General features: G+C 43.1%; 1 protein-coding gene across 1 annotated transcript; it reads left to right on the top strand.

Moving 5' to 3' along the window:
• Positions 1-27,434, top strand: cUnh16orf87 (chromosome Un C16orf87 homolog). Its single transcript, XM_082531401.1, has 4 exons — positions 1-284; positions 11,087-11,186; positions 22,933-23,112; positions 26,687-27,434. Exons 1-4 carry the CDS (start codon positions 219-221, stop codon positions 26,803-26,805), a joined length of 465 nt encoding a protein of 154 aa, XP_082387527.1. The 5' UTR covers positions 1-218; the 3' UTR covers positions 26,806-27,434.
• The last annotated feature ends 326 nt before the right edge of the window (positions 27,435-27,760 follow it).

The raw sequence follows: 27,760 nt of genomic DNA on the forward strand, positions 1-27,760 counted from the left end.
AGCTGTGCGCATGCTCGCAGGTTTTACGTTATTAGAAGCCTATACAGAAGCGTGTACCTATTCGTTAATGGGGAGTCGTCATCTAGTTAGGTAGATATCGAAGTGGTTTTGTGGCACGTCTGTGTCCGCGTTTGCTGGATAAAGACCTGCGGCATTCATGTACTGACAGATATTTAAGTTACCGTAAAGCTGTTTGCGTGTCGCTGGAAGAAGGGACGATGTCGGCAAATAAAACAAAGAAGGTCAAAATGGCTACTAAATCTTGTCCTGAATGCGACCAACAGGTAAGAAAATACATCTTTAATTTTTAGGGCTGTGTTACTGATTGCGTTTCGTTTTATTGATACCAATCATGGCAGCCTACGGTAGTTTCCAGCTCTAGAGACGGAAACGGGGTTCAGTGCGAGCCCCGGTGATCACGATGTTTCTCAAACGGCTCAGCTGGTAGATGTTGATTTTCCGTTCGGCAGAGAGAGCATCGGCATCTATGTCCGTCTTCACGGTTGTGGCTTTGTGACTTTGTATGTATAAAACAGACGGACATATGATCACATATTTGCGTTAGTAATGTAAGGGACTGGTTCAAAAGTTCAGTAAATGAGTTGGGCTATAGTAGCGCATTTTCATTACCGTACCTCAGTTACTTGTGATCTTCACTGAGCATTTCGATTGGTTAAAGATAAAAAAAAAAAAAATCAGCCCTTTGGCTTTGTGAGCATCTCTTCCTGGAACTACGGTAATGGTGCTGGATCACAATGGACTCTTCAAATTAAAGCCAACAGTGGGTAGACTGCAACAAGTCTACATCAGTAATGCGCATGGTTAGTTACACAGTTCGACCCTGTCCTCACACTACCACCACACACAAGCATGTGTTACTGCTAGTGATGTGCGATACCACTGATTTCCTTTCCGATCCGATACCAAGTAAAATTCAGGGTGGTATCGGTGATACTGATCCGATACCGATACTCTGTACAAAAACGTAATGTTTCATTGCATTTCATAATACAATATACAATTGTATTATGTAATTGTAATAATAACATAACCATATTGCTTCATAATGATTAGAGGACATCAGACAACTTGTTTTTATTGCTTAATAATGCAGAATAATCATATAGAAATTAAAAAAAAAAAACTGACTGACTGGCTGTTTGTGGAGGTAAAACACATGACTCTGTTTGCGCTCAGCCATTGTTGTGAGTGTGCACGCCAGAGGCTGCCACACATTTATACAGCCGTATTCCGCACATGACTATGAAAAGCCTAAGAGGAAGTAGTTCCTTCCAAATTAGACGATCCGAATGATATAGTTTTTTTTCCACTGCGTTCATTTTAATGGAAAAACTACAAATTTACCCCAGAGTACTAAAATATATATATTATAATATGAGAATTGATTCTAGAACATAAATTGCTGGTATCAGAAGAATCGATATTTCGGTATCGATTCGCACACCACTAGTTACCGCGTTTCTTTCTTTTCATTAGCTGCGTCTGGCTTACTCTTCTGACCCTGTGAATAAATCCGTTGAAAATAGTTCTGCTCAGCAGTAAAACGGCTGCTGGTAAGATGTAGATGTTACACTTAGGCTATAAAAATATGAAATGGGTGCAGTACAAATGCCAGCATTTTATCACTGTTTAATTAAATATTCCTAAAAGCAGTTGTAAACAACATGTGCATGGTTTTGCAAAATTTTAACTTTATACCAAATGCTGTTGCTATTTGTAGTTTGAAAAACTGTAGATGAGTCATTAGTTTTTCTTTCTTGTTCACTGAAAGAAATCTGTCCGTTTTGTGCTGGAAAAAGTGCATTATAGTCAGCTTCAGTGTCTGAAGCTCCTCCTCAATGGTTCATAGAAACCATACCTGTAGATACCATCCATTCACCTTTTCTGCTTCCCACAAAGACATGGCGAGTGGAATCAAAGATCTCAAATTTGGACTCATCAGACCAAAGCACAGATTTCCACTGGTCTAATGTTTATTGGCTAAAACAAATCTATTTTGCTTGTTGCTTTTCCTTGGTAGTGGTTTCTTAGCAGCTATTTGACCACAAAGGCCTGATTTGCACAGCCTCTGCTGAACAGTTTATATAGAGATGTGTCTGCTACTGGAATTATGTGTAGCATTTATCTGGGCTCTAATCTGAGGTGCTGTTAACTTGTGATTTCTGATACTGGTGACTCGGATGAATTTATCCTCAGCAGTAAAGCTGCCACAAACGATTATTTTGATAGTCGACTAGTCACCGATTATTTTTGCGATTAGTCGACTAATCAGATCATCATCCATTGGATGTAAAACTACAGCTTATTGCACCAGCAGCATCTGCTCTTATATAACTATCATTAGCTTACAGCTTTAGGTGTGTAAGGTCTGTGCTAACTAACAATAAAGACAAGATGGTAGTTTATTAAATTTTAATGAAGTTTGCAGATTGTTTCGGTGAAGTTTAATAAACTCCTTGCTATCTAAAATATAACAGGACACCGGAGTAAATTCTCGAGCATCTCACACTTCTGATAATCAGCTGTCTGCTTGACGTTTATTCAGCTGTGTAAAAACTATAACTTTAATCTCAGCCAAACCGATTTACTCAGGAACAAATAAAATACTGAAAAAAGCCAAACAATAACATGTTTAAGTTATCTAAGTGACTCATATATCATGTTTAACCTGAGCAGCGAAAGACGGAGGTGGGTTTGAAAACGATTTGCCGGGAGTCCGGTGTTCTCGCGGCTCTAGTGAGCCTAGCCCCTATGGCGTGATTTTTGTGCCACTATTCTGAGCGCACGTAAAAAAAAATGCTAGATGGTGGGTAACAGGCATCTCCAAAAACGTTAGAGCACTTATGCAAATATTTGATGTCTTGATAAATCGAGCAGGTATTTGAAGTTTACACAGCACCATTCTCGCATGAAAATATCTTAAAAGTTTATTTTGTGACCCAGAAAGAGTAATATTTCAAACTCCGCCACTCTGTGTTCCTCCGCCACTGCCTCGTTTGAGTTTTGGACGAAATGGATTCTGGGATATTGCATTTCGTCATTTCGAGCTGATTGGAGACCAAAACAGCCAACAGATTTTTTTTTGCATCCAAGTCTGTGATTGGCTGGTTTTGTTGAGCGCGCACGGACAGAAATGTTGAGAGCGCGAGCAACACGTTGCGAGCGAGCGCAAGTGCAAAAACTGAGCGACAGGGGCTGCTATTGTGTGCGTGTGTATGGATAATAGCAAACACTGAAATACATTTTTTGCACGCAGCAATGAATTTTGTTCACTCAAATTTAGCTTTTCTTTGCTCAAAAATAAATTTCTCCTCAAAATACAACACTTGCACCTGGAATTTATTTTTACGTGCGCTCAGCATAGTGGCACAAAAATAACGCCATAAGCCCCCGGCTAGCTATCGAGCTAGTGGGTAACAGACGTCTCCGAAAACGTCGGAGTGCTTTTGAAAATATGTGGTGTCCTGATAAACTGAGCAGATATTTGAGGTTTACACAGCTACATTCTCGCCTGAAAATATGTTAAACGTTTATTTTGTGACCCAGAAAGAATAATAAGAGTAATATTAAAACTAACTAGCTGCCGCCATTGTTGGAAACTGTGCTGGGCCACGCTATGAATTCTGGGACGCAGCTTCTTCTTCTTCGGGGTTTAACGGCAGCTGGCATCCTTGTACATGCAGTGCTGCCATCTTCTGTTTCAGTCCGTTATTACACTCTTAAATCCTGCCACTTATTCCTGCGTCTTTTGTGATCTTGCAAAGCTTCAAACGACGCGTCGACTATTAAATCAGTCGTCGACGATTCTGATAGTCGACCTAATCGTGACTAGTCGACTAATCGTGGCAGCCCTACTCAGCAGCAGAGGTGACTTATGTTGTTCCTTTCCTGGGGCGGTCCTCATGTGAGCCAGTTTCATCATAGCACTTGATGGTTTTTGCGACTGCACTCGTTGACACATTCAGAGTTTTAGCAATTTTCCAGACTGACTGACCTTCAGTTCATAAAGTAATGATTGACTGTTTTTTCTCTTTACTTAGCTGATTGTTTTTTTGCCATTACATGAACACTGACAAGACACACCTGTAATGTGAAAACCATTTCAGGTGACTACATCATGAAGCTCATTGAGAGAAGGCCAAGAGTGTACAAAGCAATAATCAAAGCAAAGGGAGGCTATTGTTATTAGAGTTTCAAGATGGCGCCAGTGTGTGTGGCTCGCCGTCTGGCTCTTCCTCTGTTGTGTTTGCTTATGTTGTTTTTTATTGCTAGAGTCAACTCTCTTTTAATGTACAATCGCCAAAAACTGTTGGACCTCCGACTAGTTGCCAGTGATCTTACCAATGCAACTTATAATGGACATAAGGCGTTACCTCCATTCCTGTCTGGGATACCAGCTAACCTTTGTCGGACCCTGGCCCCAGCCTCACGGCGAAAGCGTTTCAGACGCCGGGGCAAACGTAGCGGTCTACTCGTGAAACTTAAGGCGTACTTGATGCGCTCTTCCCCGGCTCTTTGGAACGAACGTGGATCTGTGCCTTGTCATGCCTTTTCTCCGTGCTCTCTGGAGCCCATCGATGCCTGGCTGGTGCCCCTTGTTGGCTCGGATCAGATGTCCCAGCCACGAAAGATTTCCCCTCATCTTCGTCGGCGCGGTGCGAACCTACAGAACTTGCGGCCGCTGCGTCGGGTCTCGCTGTCAGCCACGAACACGCTGACCTCCACCAGGTTTGGATTGGTGAACACTAGATCGCTGAGTAATAAAACTTTTATTTTAAGGGATTTATTTATGACCCAAGGACTGGATTTCCTCTGTATAACTGAGACATGGTTGAGGGCCGGTGAGTCCAGCGCTTTCACAGATCTCTTACCTGATGGCTGCTGCTTTTTAAACTCTCCTCGAATATCAGGCAGAGGAGGAGGACTAGCGGCTGTTTTTAAGAAGCAGTATAAATGTAAACCACTGCCATTATCAACCTCACCTAGTAGCTTTGAACTGAGCATGTTTGAGCTAGGTCGGTCTCACACAGTGCTCTGTGCTGTGGTTTACAGACCCCCAAAATACAATAAGAACTTCTTAAATGACTTTTCTGATCTGTTGGCTGAAATTATGCCAAAATATGATCATGTCCTTATTATTGGGGACTTCAATATTCATGTGTGCTGCCCTGACAAGCCAATGGCAAAGGACTTTTTAAATCTTATTGACTCTTTTGATCTTGTGCAACCTGTGTCTGTGCCTACACAAAAATATGGGCACACGTTGGATCTTGTTTTAACTCATAATTTACCTGTCTCTAACTTAGAGGTTTGTGACATTGTAGGGTCGGATCATTAGCCTGTCTTGTTTGAGGTTTTCCTTCCTTTTACCAAAGTTAATCTTCCTCCTGTTGCTGCTAGGAGCTGTCGTATTTTTAACCCTTCCTCTGCTGGACAGTTCTCTATTGTTTTTAATCAGAACGGCGGCCTTCCTGATTTCATATGCAATGATACAGAAGAGCTGAGTACGTGGTTTTACTCTGTCTGCCAAACTGCTTTAGATTCAGTGGCCCCCTTTAAGCTTAGGCAAGTAAAAGCCAAATCTGAACCCTGGCTGAATGAAGACACCCGGGCTGCCAGAAGAAAGTGTAGGAGAGCTGAACGTAAATGGAAGAAGGATCAACTTCAGGTGTCATACCAAATGTTACAAGACTACTGGAATTCTTACCAGAAAATTGTAAAAGATGCTAAGAGGAAACATTTTGCTGCTATTATTCAGGCAAATTGTCGTAAGCCTCATGTCTTATTCAAGACTATTGACATGGTCCTTCATGCTCCACAGACTGCTGGTGTCGAGTCTTCTCAGGAAATTTGTGAAAACTTCCTGCACTTTTTTATTGATAAAGTGCCATCTGTCAAAGCGCAGACTTCCCAGTCCGTTCCCGACCCTTCTACCCCTGTCCCTAGTTCTGCTGTCTTTGACAGGTTCGAGCCAGTTTCCTTGCTCTGCCTGCAGGAGTTGGTTGCTCACATGAAGCCCTCAGGCTCCCCTTATGATGCTCTCCCTCCTTGATTTTTCAAAGAGGTTTTTCTCACTATAGCATCAGCTGTACAATCCATTGTAAATAGTAGTTTGTCCTCTGGTGTTGTACCTGTCAATCTCAAACATGCGGTGATTCAGCCTCTACTCAAGAAACCTGCTCTTGATCCTGATATTATTGCGAATTACAGACCTATTTCCAAACTGCCTTTTATCTCAAAGATTCTTGAAAAGGTCGTTTACAAGCAATTAATGTCCTTCCTAGAAGAACACGGTATTTTAGAAGTTTTCCAATCTGGTTTTAAAGCTTTACATAGTACCGAATCTGCCCTTTTAAGAGTTTTTAATGATGTGTTTTTGGCAAATGACTCAGGTGACTGTGTTATTATCGTGCTGTTAGATTTAACTGCTGCTTTTGATACAGTGGATCATAATATTTTAATCTCCCGTTTAGAGCAGTTGGTGGGTATGCGGAGTGCCGCACTGCAGTGGCTCAGATCCTATTTGGCAGAGTGAACTTTCTCTGTGAAACTGGGGGAGTTTGTATCCTCTACTGCTTCTCTTCAATGTGGGGTTCCACAGGGTTCAGTTTTAGGCCCGCTTCTTTTCTCTCTATATCTCCTACCCCTTGGGTCTATTTTCAGGAAACATGGGATTTCTTTCCACTGCTACGCCGATGACTCCCAGATTTATTTCCCACTTAAAAGATAAATGGCTTCTCAGTAGACCCGCTGCTCAGATGCCTTGATGAAATAAGGGCCTGGATGGCTTTGAACGTTTTACATTTTAATGAACAGAAAACAGAAGTGATGGTTTTTGGTGGCGCTTCTGAGGCCACTATTATAGATCTTGGTTCACTGGCACAGTATGTTAAACCAGTCATCACTAATCTGGGAGTTAAAATAGAGGCAAATCTTAAACTTGAAAGCCAGGTCAGAGCTGTTGTAAGCTCTAGCTTTTTTCATTTGAGGGAATTAGCCAAAATAAAGCCTATCTTATCGAAACAGCATTTTGAGACAGTAATCCATGCCTTTGTTACTTCTAGGCTGGATTATTGTAACGCACTTTATTGTGGGGTTAGTGATGCAGCTCGTCTTTTAACTGGAACAAAAAAGTCTGAGCACATTACCCCCATTTTAATTTCACTCCACTGGCTACCTGTACATCTTAGGATTGTTTTTAAAATTCTCTTATTTGCTTTTAAATCTCTTAATGGCCTGCCCCCCCCCCCCCCCCACCTCTCGGAGCTACTACAACCATATACACCTGCCCGTTCCCTTAGGTCCGCCAATTTGTTATTTATTTTATCTTATCTCATTTTAATTTTCTTTACTTATGCTATTAGCATGTACAGCACTTTGTGAACTCTGGTTTTATGTTAAAGTGCTTTATAAATAAAGGTGGTATGGTATTAAGAATCTAAAATGTAAAACATGTTTTGTGTCACTTCACACACATTTGTTTACTACATAGTTCCATATGTGTTCATTCATAGTTTTCATGCCTTCAGTGAGATTGTAAAATGTAAATAGTCATGAAACAGGAGAAAAAACATTAAATGAAAACGTATGTCCAAAAACTTTGACTAGTAGAATATGAAGGCAGATCCAAAGAGAGCCAACATCTCTACTGTTGGTGTGTGAATTACAATGTTGCTCTCCAGTTGTGCTGAAAGAAACTACAACTTTCTCATGAAAACTCTTGCCAGACTGTACATTTAATGTGCAAATAGAGCTTCACCAGCACAGTGCATTAAGGGACTGTCATTCATGCAAATGCAAGCTGGTGATGGAATATGAAGAGATGGCCAAAACCAAAAGTAAAGTTGTCGACATTAAAAACTCACGTTGGTGAGCTGCTGTATTTTAAAAGACGCAACGGCCCATGTGACTGGGATGGAAGCAGCACAAAGGGGCTGAGCTCACAGGCTTTTGGTGTCTGCTAGAGGAAGGAAAAACATCACCTTCAACAACATTTTGGTAAATATGTTGGTGTGATCACAGCATCATCTTACTGGGAGGTTATAATTATAACGCATTCACATGTTGTAGTTGCATGTCATAGGGCTGTTGCTATGGTAGATAACATAAAGGTAGTCTGTTGGCCTCAATTTAACAACAGACGTTCTCTGCAGACAGTGTCAAAAACATGTGAGTCTTAAACCTGCCTTCTCCTCTAACGCCATCAGATGGTTGCAAAAGGACTTTCGGTCCCATCAGATTGTATAGGAAATTACTTTTTGACTTTTCCTCTGTAAACACTGCTAAGTTCATGGACTCAGTCACAGGTTTTGGGTGATACTGAATAAAAGTTTATTTCAGAATACTGTGTTTACTGAGACTAAAAGCGAAAGCTAAGAAGTGAAATTGAAAAATCAGCTATTTGACCTGTTGCACCTTTCAATCGGGATGGGGTTGTTTGCGGCACACGACTACTTCCTTTCAAATAACCACTGAAGGCTGTTTCACCTTTTTAAATAATTTGGGTAGTCAGCAGACATTTAGAGATGTAAGTCTATTAGGGGTGGGCGATATAAACAATATACGATAGAAACTATATAAATTTGGCCAACGATAGAGATTTTGACTATATCGCTCTATCGCGATAGCGCATGTTGATGATGTCATCAAGCTGCGCATGTTTTGGTCGAAAGCATCGCAGCGGCTACAACCATTATCATCTGCAAATGATGGCGGGCGACAGTCACAGCAAAGAGATGAAGCACTGTTGAAATATGGGGAAAGCCAAAAACTGCGCTTCCTCCACTTCCGTAACATTGATTCATTAATGTTGAATTCTCTCGCAGCTGCTCTGTTCCCATGTTGTTGCAGTATATTAATAACTAACCTCGTATTGTGGATGAATAATCTCAGTTGTTCTCCTGACTGAAGTTTGGCCCGTGTACAGCATCCTGCTATGCGACTGCATTTGCCACCAGAATACTCACGTTAACTTTTATCGAGTGGAAAAAAAGTTGGCGTTCATCCTCCAGCTTCACTGTGCTAATGTTATGCTAACATAGCTGTGTCGCTAGCAATCACGGAGCACAACATTATATACCAGCTAGTCCAACTTCAGTAACCCTGCAAACGCCACTGCTGTTTAGTTTTCTGTCTTCATTTATGTTGGAAGTGACAGCAGAGCTGGACGTTTGAATTAGTTTCAAAAATCTCTCAGTCAGAACATGCTGTGAAATGTTTAGGTGTAAACTAGCGAGCTAACTTCCTGCTAACTTCTAACTCCGTTAAATTTAATAAATTCTGTTTTCATGGATGCCTGGATGTTAAACTTAATTGTTACACCCGATAAAGCAGCAACGCTGATGATTTAATTAAAGATGAAAGAATTTAGACCGTTTTTAACTCTTAGTGTTGGTTTGACTTTGGGACCTGAAGTGGACGGAGTTTTGGACCCAGATTACTCCGCGAAGCTCCTCCCTACGGCAGCCGTAATGCTCTGACGATCCATCAAGCAGTGCCGCTTACCAAAGTTGTACTAAAACATTTTTAACAGATTTCTGCAGCCAAAATCTGTTCGAGGTCAGTAAGCACAACCAGAATTCATACATAAGGCCCACTCTCGATTTTTGAGAATATTAAAGGATTTTAAGTCCTTATAGTGTGGAAAATACGTTATACAGAAGAAAAGAATATATCGCGATATATATCGTTACCGCACGTGCTTCAAATTATATCACGATATGGATTTTAGGTCATATCGCCCAGCCCTAAAGTCTATTATATCAAAATTTGGTCACTGTAGTCCAAACTAAGAAAATTCAAAACAACGTTTCCACATACTCATTCAAACTGTACTTTTTCTACTCATATTAATATGGAGCATGAACATTTTTCTTGTAAAACAAAGGAGGGCCTAGCAAAAAAAGTTTGGGAACCGCTGAGAGAACCCACACAAACATGGAGCGAACATGCAAACGCCACACAGAAAGGCCCCGATCAGATGGAGAAGTCAAAGTCCATCTCGATGTTACTGTTGCTTCTCACTGTGAAGCAATAGTAATCAGTGCGGCACCGTGCTGTTCATCTAAATGATATTAAATAAACAAAGAAACTCAGCCTGAAAATAATTGAAATTTTGACAAATTGCATGCAGTTTTTTTTCTTTAAATTGTAATTGTGAACAGTTTGTTGGTTAAAAGGCAATAATAACAATAATCCATCCATCCATTTATATAATAGTAATATAATAATTTATTTTTATTATTGTTGTAGTAGTAGTTTGTCATTTGATTATTATTATTAGTAGTATTCATTTTAAAGACTTGTTTAAATTCCTTAAAAATCTGTGCTTTGTTCGTACACATTGGTCAGGGGGACTTCTACACTTGTTTGTAGAGCACAAACCACTTCATGACTAAAAATATTGATAAATCACTATAGCTGCTGCTGTATAAAATGTTTATACTGGACTGGTTCTTACACAATAAAACATAGCCTTTATCCACTGAGCACTCAAACATACAACTTGCATCATTCACATCTATTCATGCGCCTCAGCTGTCGTGCCGTAATCCTTTGAGAGAGAAGAGTCTTATCTTTTGGTAACCCTTCCAAACAAGTCATACTTGTTCAGTCTGTTTCTAACTGTACTGTCATGAACTCATGAACCTCTAACATGCTAAGTGAGATCTACACTGTCCAGTGAAAAACATTGACATCAGTGAAACTTAAGTGGACGCTAGTGGGCTTGCAGATGTAGAAAATACAATCAAACCTTTGGCTAAATTCTTCTGCAAGTAATGAGTCATAGTGCGCAATGGTTATGATCCATTTAGTGCTAAAAATGGCATGATTTAGTGGATATCTTCATTCACTCCATTGAAGTTTATCAACTCATGTCATTTATTTGGAATAAACCTGCCCTGTGTTAGCTTTGATCCTTGAGATATGTGTCAGACATGGAGACCTCTAAGAGTGTGTCAGATTGTCTGCTGCAGGCTTTGTGCAGCTAAAACAGGAATCCACCTTGTGGAAATGATGTAGTGATGTTTTAACAGTAATGTTTCTTATTTCTCACTCTTTCTAGATTCCAGTGGCGTGCAAGTCCTGCCCATGTGGTTATGTATTTATTAGCAGGAAACTCCTTAATGCAAAGTTAAATGAGCGCTCCTCCCCAGCCATAGCAGGTAAGTTGGTAGTTGGTGAGTTGAAGATACAGTAAACCTACAGCCAATTGGAATCACCAGTTATTCCAACATGCATGTTTTTGGATTGCACAAAGCTAAAGAACAAGTAGTGCTGTAGGTTAAAGAAAAATGTGAAAAAATAAAGTGACATGATTAGGAAATTGCTACGGTACTTAGTGCAAAAACATACTGTCATATAACACTTAAATAGACATAAAAATAAGAATTAAAAGTGCTAAGTAGATAGATATATACATGATATATACATGAGTGCAGGTGGTGATCAGTGCCAAACATGGAATGATGCAGTGAACACAGCGTAGGGTCATGTGTTAGTGGTGGGAACAGTCATACGGTTATTGTTCATGTGTCCAACAGCAGAGGGGAAGAAACTGTTCTTATGGCGAGAGGTTCTGGTGCGAATGGACCGGAGCCTCCTGCCTGAGGGGAGCAGGTCAAACAGACTGTGTCCAGGGTGAGAAGGGTCAGCTGAGATCCGAGCTGCACGCCGCAATGTCCTGGAGGTGTACAGGTCCTGCAAAGATGGGAGTCTGCAGCCAATCACCTTCTCAGCAGAGCGCACAACACGCTGCAGTCTCTGTTTGTCCCTGATAGTGGCTCCAGCGTACCACACGGTGATGGAGGAGGTGAGGATGGACTCGATGATTGCAGTGTAGAATTGCATCATCGTCCGTGTTGGCAGGTTGAATTTCTTCAGCTGCCTCAGGAAGTACATCCTCTGCTGGGCTTTCTTTATGACAGAGGTGATGGTGGGCTCCCACTTCAGGTCCTGGGTGATGGTGGTACCCAGGAAGCGGAATGAGTCCACAGAGGTGATGGGGGTGTCAGTCAGGATGATGGGAGGGAGTGGAGCTGTGTGCTTCCTGAAGTCCACAATAATCTCCACTGTCTTCTGGGCATTCAGCACCAGGTTGTTGTGGCTGCACCAGGACACCAGACGTTCAACCTCCCTCCTGTAGGCAGACTCGTCCCCGTCCGAGATGAGCCCAATAACGGTGGTGTCATCTGCAAACTTGATTAGCTTGACAGACTGGTGGGTGGAGGTGCAGCAGTTGGTGTACAGGGAGAAGAGCAGAGGAGAAAGAACACAGCCCTGAGGGGAGCCGGTGCTGATGGTCCGGGAGTCCGAGACATTCTTTCCCAGCTTCACATGCTGCTTCCTGTCCGTCAGGAAGTCAGTGATCCACCGGCAGATGGGATCAGGCACATTCATCTGGGAAAGCTTGCCTCGGAGATGGTCTGGAAGGATGGTGTTGAAGGCAGAGCTGAAGTCCACAAACAGGATCCTGGTGTAGGTTCCTGGGGAGTCCAGATGCTGCAGGATGAAGTGTAGGGCCATGTTGATGGCGTTATCTACAGACCTGTTGGCTCTGTATGCAAACTGCAGGGGGGCCGTGAGGGTCTTGAGGTAGGAGAGAACCAGGTGCTCAGTCAAAGGAGCTTGCAAAGAAAAGCGTCTGGACTTCTTTAAGTTGCTTGAAGACGTTTCACCTCTCATCCGAGAAGCTTCTTCAGTTCTAAGGTCAAATGGTGGAGAGTCCCAGATATAAACCTAGTGGGAGTGACCCCCCACAGAGGGACAAAAGGACCCCCTGATGATCCTCTAACACTTAGAGTCCCCCGAGAGCAGCCATTTGGCTTTTCTACCTTTAAAACTCGCCTTCCAGCCAAATGGCTGGTAGGCTTTTAGCTAGGCTTTAGCTTCAGCCAAGTGGAAGCTAAATTGTCTAGTCATTCATATGTAAATTAGGTTGTTATCTGGGAATTCTGGAGGGGAGTGGGGGTGTGTGAATGAGGGGGTGGGGGAGCTGCTAAAAGCTGTGAACTTCCTTTTGTGTTTCATCTTGATGCATTCTCAATCATCCAGGGAAATAAATCTCCAAAAGTCACCAACTTGGAGTGTTTCAGTTTGCCATCTTAGAGAGAAATCAACACACATGGGTGTAGGTCCTTTGTTGCTGAGATTTATTGATAAAAACAGTACAAAAAACCAACCATTTGTACACATATTTACAAATAATAATAAAAAGTGAGTGAGTACATTTCAACATTTTCAGCAATCACTCACAATCCTGGCACTGCCATGGTATCTGTAGTCTGCATTTACCACATGTGTGTCTGTAGCAGTGAACACATCGCAAAGAACATATATATATAAATATATATATAAATCTCAGCAACAAAGGAAATACACCCATGTGTGTTGATTTCTCCCTAAGATGGCAAACTGAAACACTCCAAGTTGGTGACTTTTGGAGATTTATTTCCCTGGATGATTGAGAATGCATCAAGATGAAACACAAAAGGAAGTTCACAGCTTTTAGCAGCTCCCCCACCCCCTCATTCACACACCCCCACTCCCCTCCAGAATTCCCAGATAACAACCTAATTTACATATGAATGACTAGACAATTTAGCTTCCACTTGGCTGAAGCTAAAGCCTAGCTAAAAGCCTACCAGCCATTTGGCTGGAAGGCGAGTTTTAAAGGTAGAAAGGTAGAAGCTGCTCTCGGGGGACTCTAAGTGCTAATCGCCTGAGCCAAGGTGTGAAACTGGGTGTGGGTCCCAATCAGCCAGAGTTTCAGGTGTGTTCATTGTGAAACCTGGCCCCAACTTATCATGCGAATTCCTGAGGTCAGATGGCCCAGGATGTGAGTGGGCGTTAAGGCGTCTGGGAAGGGATCTCAAAACTGGATTATAGATGGCAGAGAGTTGGTGTCGTAAACCCCGCCTCTGTTCAAAGATGGTCGCTCACAGTGGACATAGATGCTTCTTTCACTCCTCTTTCAAACCATCTGTCCTCTCTGTCCAAAATGTGAACGTTGGCATCCTCAAAGAGTGACCTTTGACCTTTAGATGCAGATGGACTGCTGAGTCTTGTCCTGTGGAGGTGGCTCTTCTGTGTTGTGCCATGCGCTTGTGAAGTGGCTGTTTGGTCTCTCCAATGTAGAGGTCTGAGCATTCCTCGCTGCACTGTACAGCAAACACCACATTGTTAAGTCTGTGTTTTGGCGTTTTGTCTTTCGGGTGAACCAGTTTCTGTCTGAGCGTGTTGCTGGGTCTGAAATACACTGGGATGTCATGCTTGGAGAAAACTCTCCTGAGTTTCTCTGATACACCGGCTACATAGGGGATGACAATGTTGTTGCGTCTGTCCTTCTTATCCTCCCTCGCTGGTGTCTGGTCTTCTTTTCTGTGCCTCTTTGCTGACTTTAAGAACGCCCATTTAGGATAGCCGCACGTTTTGAGTGCTTCCTTTACATGTGTGTGTTCCTTCTTTTTCCCTTCAGGCTTAGAGGGAACACGTTCTGCCCGGTGGTGTAGGGTCCTGATTACTCCAAGTTTGTGTTCCAGAGGGTGATGGGAGTCAAAGAGGAGGTACTGGTCCGTGTGTGTGGGCTTCCGGTAAACTTCGATGTTGAGTTTGCCGTTCTCTTCAATGTGCACAGCGCAGTCCAGGAAAGGCAAACAGTCGTCCTTTGTGTCTTCCCTGGTGAACTTGATGTTTTTATCCACAGCGTTAATGTGCGCAGTGAAGGATTCCACTTCTTGTGTCTTGATTTTGACCCAGGTGTCGTCCACATATCTGTACCAGTGGCTGGGTACTCTTCCTTTGAAAGAGCCAAGAGCCTTCCTTTCCACTTCCTCCATGTAAAGGTTGGCTACAATAGGTGACACGGGGGAGCCCATGGCACAGCCATGTTTTTGTCTGTAAAAGCCTTCGTTGTATTTGAAATATGTAGTGGTGAGGCAGAGGTCTAACAGTGTGCAGATCTGATCGGGTGTGAAGTTGGTCCTGTCCTCCAAGGAGCTGTCTTCTTGTAGTCGTTTTCTGACAGTCTCCACGGCCTCCGTGGTGGGTATGCAAGTGAAGAGAGAGACTACATCAAAGGACACCATGGTTTCATCTGGATCCAGGGTAAGTTTCTGGACCTTGTCGGTGAAGTCGGTGGAGTTCTTGATGTGGTGTGGGGTGTTCCCCACGAGAGGCGCAAGGATGGTAGCAAGGTGTTTAGCAATGTTATAAGTGGCTGAGTTTATGCTACTGACTATGGGTCTGAGTGGGACAGCTTCCTTGTGGATCTTAGGAAGTCCATAGATGCAGGGTATGGCATCCCCTGGGTAAAGGCGGTGATATGTAAGGCGGTCAATAATTTTGTCCTTTTCAAAGTCTTGAAGGCAAGCTATAACTTTCTTTTTGTAGCTGCTTGTGGGGTCTTGCTTTAGGGCTTCGTAGGTATTGTTGTCACTGAGGAGAGTAGTGATCTTTGTATGGTAATCTGTAGTGTTTAGGACCACGGTGCATCTTCCCTTATCAGCTGGTAAAACAGTGATGTTGTGGTCTTTGCTCAGGGAAGCGACGGCCTTCTTTTCCTGTATTGTGAGTAGGGATGGGTATCGTTTAGGTTTTATCCGATACCGGTGCCAAATCGGTACTTTTGAAACTGTGCTCGAACCGGTGCTTAAAGAATGGAGAACACAAACTTTGTCCAAAAACCTCTCATGTTCAGCTGTTTTTTTTTTTTGTAAAAAGATAACAATGTTAGCCTTTTCTGCAGCTATGGGGCATATATGGTATCACTCTTGGCTGGAAGCAGTGCTTAAACAATGGAAAAAACAAACTTTGTCCTAAACCTCTCATGTTTAACTGTTTTCCACTTTTTCTTTGGTCATTTTAGCCTTTTTGGCCAGGGTGAAGGGAGTATCTGCCATCAAACAAGAGGACAGCCGCATGTAGCTATGATGATGTTTGCTAGTTCACCTTACATGCATTAATGTAATAACGTGGTTAGCCTACTCAACGTAAATTACACATGAACAACATTAAGCTACTCACGCAGAGAAGAACGGCTGCTGCTGCATCATCATCCTCATCATTTCTGCTACACTGGCAGGGCTAGGGGCCAGGACTCTATTCTTCGGGTTTTTGGGGGATGTTGCTCCGGGTCCGATAACTGGCAACCCACCCGACGTGCTCGGTGTGAGGTCTCGCAGCAAGCTATCAAATACGGCGCATTTCTCGGCTTTTAAAAAAAACGCTATGCGTCGCCAGGTGTTTCATCGGATTCTTGGTGTTACCTCCTTTGACAGTATCACAGTATCAGCTTAAAGCACTTGTTGCTGCTGAGTTTGCATATTTTGCTGTGAAGTACAGCCAGACTTTTGACCGCTTTGCCTTGGACATTTTTAATCTGGAGCTCTGCTCTAACAGAACGTACGTACCTGGCCCCGCCTACTATCCTCGGAAACGTAAAATGATTGGCTAGAAGTGTATCACAGCTCAGGAAAAAAAAGCACCGAAATAAAGCACCGAAATGTGCGCTGCTTTTCGGTCTGGTTACTACCGTTTATGTCAGAACCGGTGCCATCATGGCACCGGACACCGGTACCCAACCCTAATTGTGAGGTTGGATGGAGGGACTTTGGCACTGGAGAGCGTGGCTGAGACTTTCATCCTGATTTGCTCTGCTTCTGTCTGTGATAATTTATTAATCCGTATGGCAGATTCTGTGGCTGTGATGAGGTCCACTATGGGCAACTGTTGTGGAGAAATGGCAAAATTGAGTCCTTTGGCTAATACTCTCTTTTCAGGTTCAGTGAGAATCCTGTCTGAAAAGTTCTTAACCCATTTCTCCTGACTGGCATCAGGTGTGTTTTCTTCTCTGGGTTGTGTAGGTTCAGGATGAGGAGTGTGTGTTTTTGAAAGCAAGGTGTGGAATTTCCTGCGTTGTCTTTCTTTTCCTTTAGAGTGTTGGGCCCGCTGAGCCTTGTCCACAAACTTGTAAACCTCTTCTAAGATTGGAGAGGGTAGAAGGGTTTCCAGTTCCTGCAGGGTCTGGCTGATCTTGTTCTGGAGGGCATCTATAGTGAAATGGACCTGTCTTATCCTTTCACTTAAAAGGTGATTTTGTGCTCTCTGTAGAATCAAGTCTGCTCTGTATCCCCTGACAGTGGATCCAAGGCGCAGGCTCTTAGGAACAACTCTGCTTTGTCTGCATCTTAGGTTGAAACGGAGATGGTTCCTATAATCCGCTAGTTTCCTTGATTCCCTTTCATACTCCCGCACCAGTTGAAGGGTGTTCCTCCCAAAATGGTGCTCAAACCCCCAACCAGGTGCTCAAATGACTTCATGACCACAGATGTCCGAGCCACGGGTCTGTAGTCATTTAGTCCAGTGATCCTAGGTTTCTTGGGGACAGGGATTATGGTAGAGGACTTGAAGCAGGCAGGCACATGACATGCCTGCAGTGAGGAGTTGAAAATGCCAGAAAACACTGGGGCCAGCTCGTTTGCACAGTGTCTGAGGGTGGCAGGAGACACACCGTCTTTTCGAGCATTCAGACTCTTAAACTGCTTCCTCACACCTGCTTCATGAATATGAAGAGTTGTGGTGGGAGGAGGTGGTGTGAAATCCTCTTTTGTGTGGGGTGAGGAGGGGGGTGTTGTAGGTGAACGGTTTGAAGGTGGTGATGGCTCTATGGAGGGGGGAGAGGTGGGGGAATGAGTGTCCAAAGTGCCTCTATTGTTGGGGTCGTTGGAGGTGTGAAGGCTGCCTGATGGCTCGTCTAAACGACAGTAGAAGTCGTTAAGGGTGTTGGCTAAGAGCAAGTCGTCAGTGGAGTGGGGGGTTTTAGGCTTGTAGTTGGTGATATTCCTAAAACCTTTCCACACAGAGGCCGAGTCATTCTCTGAGATCTGCTGCTGCATCTTCTCAGAGTGCTGATGTTTGGCAATGTCCACTTCTTTAGTGAACCTGTACTTGGCCTCTCTGTAGCAGTCCCTGTCTCCGCTTCTGAACGCCTTTCTCTTTTCCAGCCACAGCTTTTTGAGTTTAGGAGTAAACCAGGGTTTGTCATTGTTATAACTCACCCTGGTGCGTGATGGCACAATGCTGTCCTCACAGAAGTGGATATAGGAGGTGACAGTGTCCGTAAACTCGTCCAAGCTGTTAGAAGCAGCCTTCAGTGTGTCCCAGTCTGTGGTCTCCAAACACGTGCGAAGCTCCTCCACAGCCTCGTTGCTCCACAGTTTTTTGGTCCTCACGACAGGTTTGGAGAGCTTCAGCCTCTGTCTGTACGCGGGGATTAGGTGGATCATGACGTGGTCAGAAAGTCCGAGTGAAGCGCGCGGCACCGCGCGATAGGCCCCGCTGATCGTGCTGTAACAGTGGTCTAATGTCCTCTCCTCTCTGGTCGGGCATTTAATATACTGCTTATATTTTGGAAGCTCATGGCTCAGATTGGCTTTGTTAAAGTCCCCAAGAGCAATGATGAGAGAGTCCGGGAATGTCCGCTCCATGTGCAGTATCTGCTCCGCGAGGGCACACTGAGCTGCCTGCGCATCTGCGTCTGGCGGGATGTAAACAGCGGCCAGGGTGAATGAAGCAAACTCCCGCGGAGAGTAAAACGGTTTGCAGTGAATAAAAAGGTATTCCAGAGAGGAAGAGCAGTGCTGAGCAATCACTGTTTCATCTGTGCACCAGCCACTATTGATGTAGAAGCAGACCCCTCCACCTTTGGACTTACCGGAGAGAGCGGCCTGCCGGTCCGCGCGCAGCAGATGGAAGCCCTCCAGCTTGAGCGCGCAGTCCGGGATGTCCTCACAGAGCCACGTCTCCGTAAAACATAAGACACAGGAGGAGGCAACGTCTCTGTTCATGCTTCTCATCAGGGCCAGCTCGTCCATCGTATTCCTGAGTGAACGTACATTGGAAAGGAAGATCCCAGGAAGAGCAGTTCGCAGTCCGCGTCTCCTCAGACGCCCGAGTGCGCCGGCTCGCTTTCGTCTCCTTCGGCGTCTCTCTTTCTTGATCAGAGTCTGCAGTAAATCTGCCGCAGATGTGACAAATATTGGAAGTAAATCCACAGGTGTTGTAGTCCTGTAGTTAAGAAGCTCTTCTCTGGTGTAAGAATATCCAGAGGAGTGCCCAGACACAGAAGTTATGCACAAAAACAAAACAGAAGTAACGCACTGAAGCACCAGGGCATATATATATATATATATATATATATATATATATATATATATATATATATATAATTTTTTTTTTTTTTTTTAGGGGTGCAACGATACTCGTATCGATATTGAACCGTTCGATACAGTGCTTTCGGTTCGGTACGCATATGTATCGAACAATACAAAATTTTTAATTTATTTTATCAACTTTCCTTCTGTCGATGCTGTCTGTGTTGAGCGCTCAGTGGATCTGCGCTCGACAGTGCAGCCTAGGCGGAGTAGTCGAACGCAGATTCACTGAGCGCAGGGCAAGCTAGCGAGACAGAAGTTAAGCTCTCCTTGCAACATGGCAAATTGAACCTCCCCCACCTCATTCAGATCTGGCGTTTGGAATTATTTTGGTTTTCATGTGACGTATGACCCTGAAGGTAAGCGAGTCATGGACTAAAGTAAAACAGTATGTTGGATGTGCCACGCAATGCTCAATTACATGGGTGGGAGCTAGTGCGTTAGCGCAGTTAGCTCGTTAACGTGTTGGCCGTCCAGCCCCACGCACGGGGCGATCCGCGGTAACTCGTTAACGGAGATTGCGTTAATGCCATTTCAGATTAACGCTGACAGCACTAGTGGGAACACAACGAATATGACTGCACATTTACACCGACATCATCCTAGTGCAAAGACAAGTGGAAGCAGACAAAAACAACAAGCATGCTACAAACTTTACCCGAGTCATTTAGACAGCCGTTAGCACATGATTCTCCTTATGGGGACCTGATATGTTTAATATGCTGCTGAGAATATAGCCCAGAAGAAGCGGATAGTATAGCTTTTATTTTGGAAAGATTTCTCTGTAATAAACTCTCTTTTCCAAAGATGAGTGATTCCTCAATCAGATACAGGGCTCGCAAAATCGCTAGCCTGACGTCCTGGGGCTAGCGATTTTTTCAGTCGGGCTACCAAAATCTATCTCTGCCCTGCCCGTCGGGCTATTGTAGGAAGGAAAAATATATGTCAATGCTTTTGCATTCTTTCAGAAATGTAGCTGGGTAATTATGTCATTGGCATCGGTGAGCCACTGTCAATATGTGACATATTGAAGTCGCGTTTGAATTTGCGCTTGTCTTTTGCTTTCACTTTGCAATCGTGCGAACTGTGTATAGAGAGCGACAGCACTGATCTGTGAGTGATGATAATTTGTGCACCAATTCCTCTGACATCGTCTTATTAATTCAATTCAATTCAATTCAATTCAATTTTATTTATATAGCGCCAAATCACAACAAAAGTCGCCTCAAGGCGCTTCATAGATACAGAGAAAAACCCAACAATCATATGACCCCCTATGAGCAAGCACTTTGGCGACAGTGGGAAGGAAAAACTCCCTTTTAACAGGAAGAAACCTCCGGCAGAACCAGGCTCAGGGAGGGGCGGCCATCTGCTGCGACCGGTTGGGGTGAGAGAAGGAAGACAGGATAAAGACATGCTGTGGAAGAGAGACAGAGGTTAATAACAGATATGATTCAATGCAGAGAGGTCTATTAATACATAGTGAGTGAGAAAGGTGACTGGAAAGGAAAAACTCAATGCATCATGGGAATCCCCCGGCAGCCTACATCTATTGCAGCATAACAAAGGGAGGATTCAGGGTCACCTGGTCCAGCCCTAACTATATGCTTTAGAAAAAAGGAAAGTTTTAAGCCTAATCTTAAAAGTAGAGATAGTGTCTGTCTCCCGAATCCAAACTGGAAGCTGGTTCCACAGAAGAGGGGCCTGAAAACTGAAGGCTCTCCCTCCCATTCTACTTTTAAATACTCTAGGAACAACAAGTAGGCCTGCAGAGCGAGAGCGGAGCGCTCTAATAGGGTGATATGGTACTACAAGGTCATTAAGATAAGATGGGGCCTGATTATTTAAGACCTTGTATGTGAGGAGCAGGATTTTGAATTCAATTCTGGATTTAACAGGAAGCCAATGAAGGGAAGCCAAAACAGGAGAAATATGCTCTCTCTTTCTAGTCCCTGTCAGGACTCTTGCTGCAGCATTTTGGATTAGCTGAAGGCTTTTCATTAATCGTTAGCTTACTATGCAAACATGACAAGTGAAATCTCCCGCAGCTTAAACATGTGAGAGGTTGATCGCGCAGAGAATCGCTGAGCTTATGTGAGTGCATGTGTAAAAGCATTTCAGTTCTGCTGAGCCAAATAAGACAGGTCGGGGTGAAGAAGTGACAGCCAAAGAAAAGCTTACCACAAAACGGAGAAGTTATGACAAATCAGACTATAAGGCAAAAAGAAAGTGCAGCTTTATGGTTTCATGGACAAAAGAATTTCTGTGGCTGCGATATGACGAGCTAAATAACCAGGGCTGCACATAAGTGGTCCGCAGGTGCGCATTCGCTGTCAAAATAAAAAACACGCACAAGATAAGAAGTTGCAACGCGTGTTTGCGTACATAAGATTTTCTGGAGGAGGACAGACATTTGTTTAGAACTCTTAAAGATGTCGAAGAAGCTCCTTTAAGCAATTACTGTGATGTTCCTCCACCTCCAAACAAATGTCAGAAGGAGTCCGAACCACAAAAGAAGCACGTATTCTCGGAAAAGTAGTTGCAGGAGGTGAGCTGGCTTCAAACAAATGATGAACGCACAGAGATGTGGTGCAGAATGTGCCGTGAAAATTTAATAAATGACAAATTAAAAAGGCATGAACATTTTTTTTTGTATCAAAAAAATATCGAACCGTGACACCAAAGTATCGAACCGAACCGTGGATTTTGTGTATCGTTGCATCCCTAATAAGAGCATATATATATATATATATATATATATATATATATATATATATATATATATATATATATATATATATATGCTCTTAACTCAAAAAGATCAATTGGAGAATAACTTCAGCAATTACTTCCTCTAAATCATCAACCCCATTTTTACAAGAAGTCCTACCAATTAATGGTTCAATCTATCTCTATTAATTGCACAGGCCTTCAAGCTGGCAGGAGTTAAACTGTTACTTAAAAAAGTCATCTCTTGACCCAGCGGTCTTAGCTAATTATAGACCCATCTCCAAACTCCCTTTTGTTTCAAAAATTCTTGAAAGAGTAGTTGTTAAACAGTAGATGCAGATGACTGCTCTGTTCATGTGCAGAGGAATGGAAGAGTTTCAGAGCTCATCACAGCACAGAAACAGCTTTAGTGAAGGTTACAAATGATCTTCTTATGGCCTCTGACAGTGGACTCATCTCTGTGCTTGTCCTGCTAGACCTCAGTGCAGCGTTCGATACTGTCGACCATAATATTTTCTCATAGCAATCAGAGTATGCAAATTACATTAAATGTAAATGGAGAGTCCTCTTCACACACTGAGGTTAATTATGGAGTTCCTCAGGGTTCACTGCTAGGACCAATTCTGTTTACATTATACATGCTTCTCTTAGGCAGCATCATCAGAAGGCATTGCATACATTTTTAACTTTCTGTCTACTATCTGATTGGCCTCCTGGTTTGTGGGAAAGACCTTGGAAGCCCAGAAATACAAAATATTTAGCTCCTTATACTGCCCATACACAGAAACCGTGTGATTGTGAAAACATGAATGAAATGTTAAAAATTGGAGACCTTGCTCAAAAAACAAAAGAGAGAAAACAACAAAAAAACAAAGCTGCTTTTGGTAACAAGGATTTGGGTGGAAGTCTGAACAACACCCCCCTGAACAGATGGCTAAACAGCATGTGGTATTTGTAATCCCTGCTTTAGACAAGCTGGACTTTAGGCGGAGGAGGACTGAGCGCATTCGCAGAGAGAGAATTGAGTGTCCTCTAACCAATGACATGGAGAACAGGAGGAGACCCCGGGCTAACAGCCAATCAGATCCCATACGAAGAGGACGAGGCAGACCAAAAACAGTGGGGCTGAAGAAACAGGAAGAGGAGAAAGGTAAAACAAGTCATATTCACAGATGCATTTTGTGGCACTGTTTTTTTGTTTGCTCATTTTAGGGACCTTTTTTTTAGTTTTGCCTTTGTTGTGTTGTCACAGTACAAATAGACAGGAGGACAAAAGAAATGAGCAGGAACTCACTAAATAAAGTGGCTATACAAACTATGGAATAATATCTATTAAATTACAAATGCATCCAATGAAAATGGGGGGAAACGGCGAGGTTAGATCTAGACTACCTGGCGCTTTGATATTGCCTTCTAGAGCTCAGTCTGCCCGTGACAGGAAAACCAGCATTGCCACAAACTTATACACACGATAATTAAAAATCCTCTTCTTTTTATAATTTGCTTGGGAAATGTGTGCAACACTTTCCTGCAATAAACATACATGGAAATACATACTTACGATGGTATTTACAACTGAATATTTGGTGTGAGCACCTTTATTCCTCAGCACATCCTGAACACTCTGAGGCAGTTTTCTGTCATTTCTTTAAGTAGTCTTCAGGAAGTGGAAGCTCTCCAGGCTTCTTATAAGTAAGTACAGATACAGTTTCAAACTGGTCCTTTGTTAAGTGTCTCATATGCAGACACAGCACTGCTCACCACTTTTTATATTCAAATGATTTATGTCCATGTTAAGCAGCTTAACAGACAAAGAAATATGATGATCAGAAAGTAAAATATAAAGTAAGGAGGGTGGATCAAGACTCCTGCATGTTACTGTGTATTAGCAAGGACTTGTTTGCACATCTTGCACTGATTCTGGGTTGACTATGCAAATCTGCAAAAGCAGAATGAAATAAATTGCCTTTGAGTTGTGTTGTGGAAAATTTAACAATAACCTGCAACACACCCAGTGAGCTTGATTTGAAGTGGGTTTAATAAACACATTGCAATGTGGAGAGAGCTCCCAGTGAAACCCCAGGGCCATCTCTGAGTTGTGGCCTCACATCTTACATGCAGAGACGCAGACAAAGAACGTTCCACATTATTTATTTGTAACAAATGTTTGGAATCATGTCTGATTTTCGTTCCACTTCTCACGTGTGCACCACTTTGTGTTGGTCTTTCACGTGGAATTACAATAACATTGATTCATGTTTGTGGCTGTAATGGGACAAAATGTGGGAAAGTTCAAGGGGGCCGAACACTTTTCAAGCCACTGTAGATCTTGCCACTCTATCTATGCTGTGTACTGCACTCTTCACTGTTGTAGGGCCATCAGCCCATTTAAAAGGTGTAAAACATCTTGGGGAAACTAAAACAACCACGTTTAACTCTGGAAGAACAACCGCCTTCTTTAGGTGCTTCCAGCATGTTTGAGGCCGATCAAAATCCCTCAATGAAATGTGATGAACCCAAATCCTGTCTTTACGGTGTCACACAATGTTTCGAAGTTCTGTACACATGTCAAAAGAAACCACAACTGCTGTTATTTTTATGTTTCCTCAGACAATGAGGGCCTAATGCACTTATGCACTGACATGCTGGAAAATCAGTCTAGCTACCCTACAAAATGAGCACAAGTTGCTGTAAAACCTGCATGCTATAATTACTCCAGTCACTTTCACTCATGCTCAGGACTCTAACGGAGTTTGTGATGTTCAGAGAGTCGTGTAAATGCATATCATTTGTAAAATGATTAGAAACGTCACACCACAGAATTTTTTCAGGTAAAACTGCCTGACTGTTTAATCAGGTGTCATCTGCATTCATTCGCTGATCCCTGTTGGGTGGCACCGAGTCTGCTCTGCAGTCGCTGAGTTGGAGCTTGGCACGCTCTTGTTGGATTGATCGTTGGGTCCTTCACATTTCTCTCTTTATGTGCGTTTGTGTGCATTTTATTTTTACCTTTGTTGCGATCCTACGGACTTTTCTCAACCTCCACACGCAGCCGGCCACAGTTTCCCAACCCAATTTTCATGTGTTCTCACATTATCAACAACAGCCTTCATTTCTCCTCCATGCTCTCTTCTCTCCACTTCTCACAGCTGCTGTGTCTCTCCCACCTCTGCAGCAGTTCACGGTTGTGGCGTGTCAGAGGCCCAGTGGGCCGTTCTTCTTCAGCTTTGCCTTTTATCTTTCACTCTTTTCAGTCTCTGTCTTTGCCATTTCAGCTCCCAGTATGGCAAATGTGAAACTCGGTCTTCTCAAGTGCATTCACACACAGTGATGTCGCTGGTGAACCTCAGCTTGTGATCAGGAGCGCATGCTTGCATCCATGATGGCATTCGTACATACTGCTACATGCTGCTGAACCCTTCAGGGTTTAGGGCAGTGCTGCTGTCTGTTCACCTTGTTGACTCTTGAAGTCGACGCCGTTGCTCTCGAACTGCATTTTGTCTTCAGGGAGAGATTGATTGTCCTCGAAGCTTGTTCTTCAGTGTAACATCTACCTGAAGGTGAAGCTGTGTAATATTCAGCCAAAGCACGGCTGGTGTGGTTCCAGTTATGTTAATCTATCATTTTGCTCCGGCCGCTGAGCTTGTGGAGGGCGCTGATCCAGTTCCGCAGCCACCTGTACCAACACACATATATTTAATATCATTTTCATCACTGCTCAATAACACTTTGCCTCTTGTTCTTCTATCCATCACTCTCTGTTGCACACACACTTCACTGCATTCCTCTTCTACAGCTTCTACACACTTCATGCTGCATGTATTCTTTCCCATATTTCTGAAAGAAAAAAAAATCATACAATCAAAACCTGGATTTGCCCGGACCACCCGAGGGGATCCTCCGACGGCCTCACTGGTCGCACTGCTGGGCTCAGCTTTGTGGACAAGCGCGTTCGCCGTCCGGCCTTTTCTTTCTGGTCCAACAGTGTTAACCACCATAAACTAAGGACAGAGTCCTTCCCACAACAGTCCTGAAGTCAGGCGTCGTATTCCTGAGGTTTCCCTCCCAGTGGTCCATCCAAAACAAAACAAAAACTACAAATAAAAAAACTTTTATCCCTGTCAGCATCTCTTTCTATCACACAACCATCTTCCACACACTTGGAGTTTTCAACCAGACCACGTAGAGGAAAGCCTCCCACGGCTCCAGTGGCCGTGTTGCTGAGCTCAGCTTCCTTTGTACGAACAAGCGCCTCCTCTGACCTCGTTTTCTGCTTGGCCGTCACCTAAAGATTTACATCCCTGATGAGCAGAAGACGTTCCACATGCATGTAAACTGGTGACAGGAGTGCTCTTACTATGAGAAAGTGATATTGCTATAACTAATGTGATGTGATTAAATATGTGATTAATGAAAAAAGAAATCTGCCACCACAGTTGTCTTTAGAGCAAAATGCTTTTGAATCTGTATGTGGACCTTATATTATGTGCACATGCTCCATTTGCCAATTTGGTTTTCAAACACAAGCAATGTATTTATTTACTAACAGTTTCTGAAGTAATAGGTGTATACTGAATATGGCCTTACAGTACAGATTGCTCTAGAATTTGCAGATACTGTTATGGTACTATGGGTCTGAGACTGCAGACACCTGAAACTATAGCCAGTGTTGTTAAGTACTTATTGCCGTGTGTGTGTGTGTGTGTGTGTGTGTGTTTTCACAGACAAACAGGAGAAGGAGGTGGATATATACGCGAGTCTCTCTGATGAGAAGGCCTTTGTGTTTTCTGTGGCATTGGCTGAGATCAACCGCAAGATCCTGGCGCAGAGACTTATCTTGTGAATCAAATCCAGAGTAACTAAGAAAACGGATGACCAAAGAGACGAGACCTCTCTGGAGCTGAACCTGGCTGTATTTCACTTGGATTACGAGACACAGTTCATGAAACTGCAAAGTCTTATCTCGTCATGGCGAGAAGGATTTGTGTTGGAATATCAGTTGCAACAACCATGGATCAGAAGACTTTTCCATGAAGTCAAAGAGAGGAAGAGCTTATATGTTATCGTATTCAAAATAAATGGACTGTTATGAAATGATCTTTACTGGAATGACCATGAAAAGACAATACATTTGCATACACGAGATTTAAAGCAAACTGTCAGTAATTAGTGCTTTGCACAGTGCTCACCATATTTTATATAATGTTAGGAATCTTCTGTAGCCATGCTTCACATGAGTTTCACAATGCCTACAATGTGGATGGACTAAAAACTGCAGTCAGCCCAGTGTTCAGCTCTCCTGGAGGAAGGTGGATGTTTCTGAGGCAGAGACACTAATGTTGCTTTTCAAATCTGTCCAACTTTGATTCCTTCTGTTCTTTTTGATCGCTATTGGTGGCTTTGGATGTCCACAGTGACGCATGAATCTGTTTGATTACTTTATAAAAATGTATTAAAGACAGTCAACCCAAACATTTGACATGTAGTTGGGACTCAAATGTTTATCTTTTCTAACTTTTGGTTGTAACTGCTGATCCCATTTCATATGTCAAACTTTGGCTTGCAGCGCAGTTGCTTATATCTGTATTTGGTAGAATAGCAAAGATGGTTGTAGAACTTCCAGTGGGAAAATGTTCTTTAAATCTTATTTTGGCACTAGGTTGAGTGACTTTAGATAACACCTAAACCTAAGTGGCCTAATAAGTGTCCAAAGGCATTTCTTAACATGGATTACAAACAGTTGCTGTACACATGGGTTACTTTGAGGAAATACTGAAACAAAGCAGTTAGATTGAACT

The sequence above is a fragment of the Aulonocara stuartgranti genome, assembly GCF_965226115.1.
Source record: "Aulonocara stuartgranti genome assembly, chromosome: 1".
NCBI lineage: Eukaryota > Metazoa > Chordata > Actinopteri > Cichliformes > Cichlidae > Aulonocara > Aulonocara stuartgranti.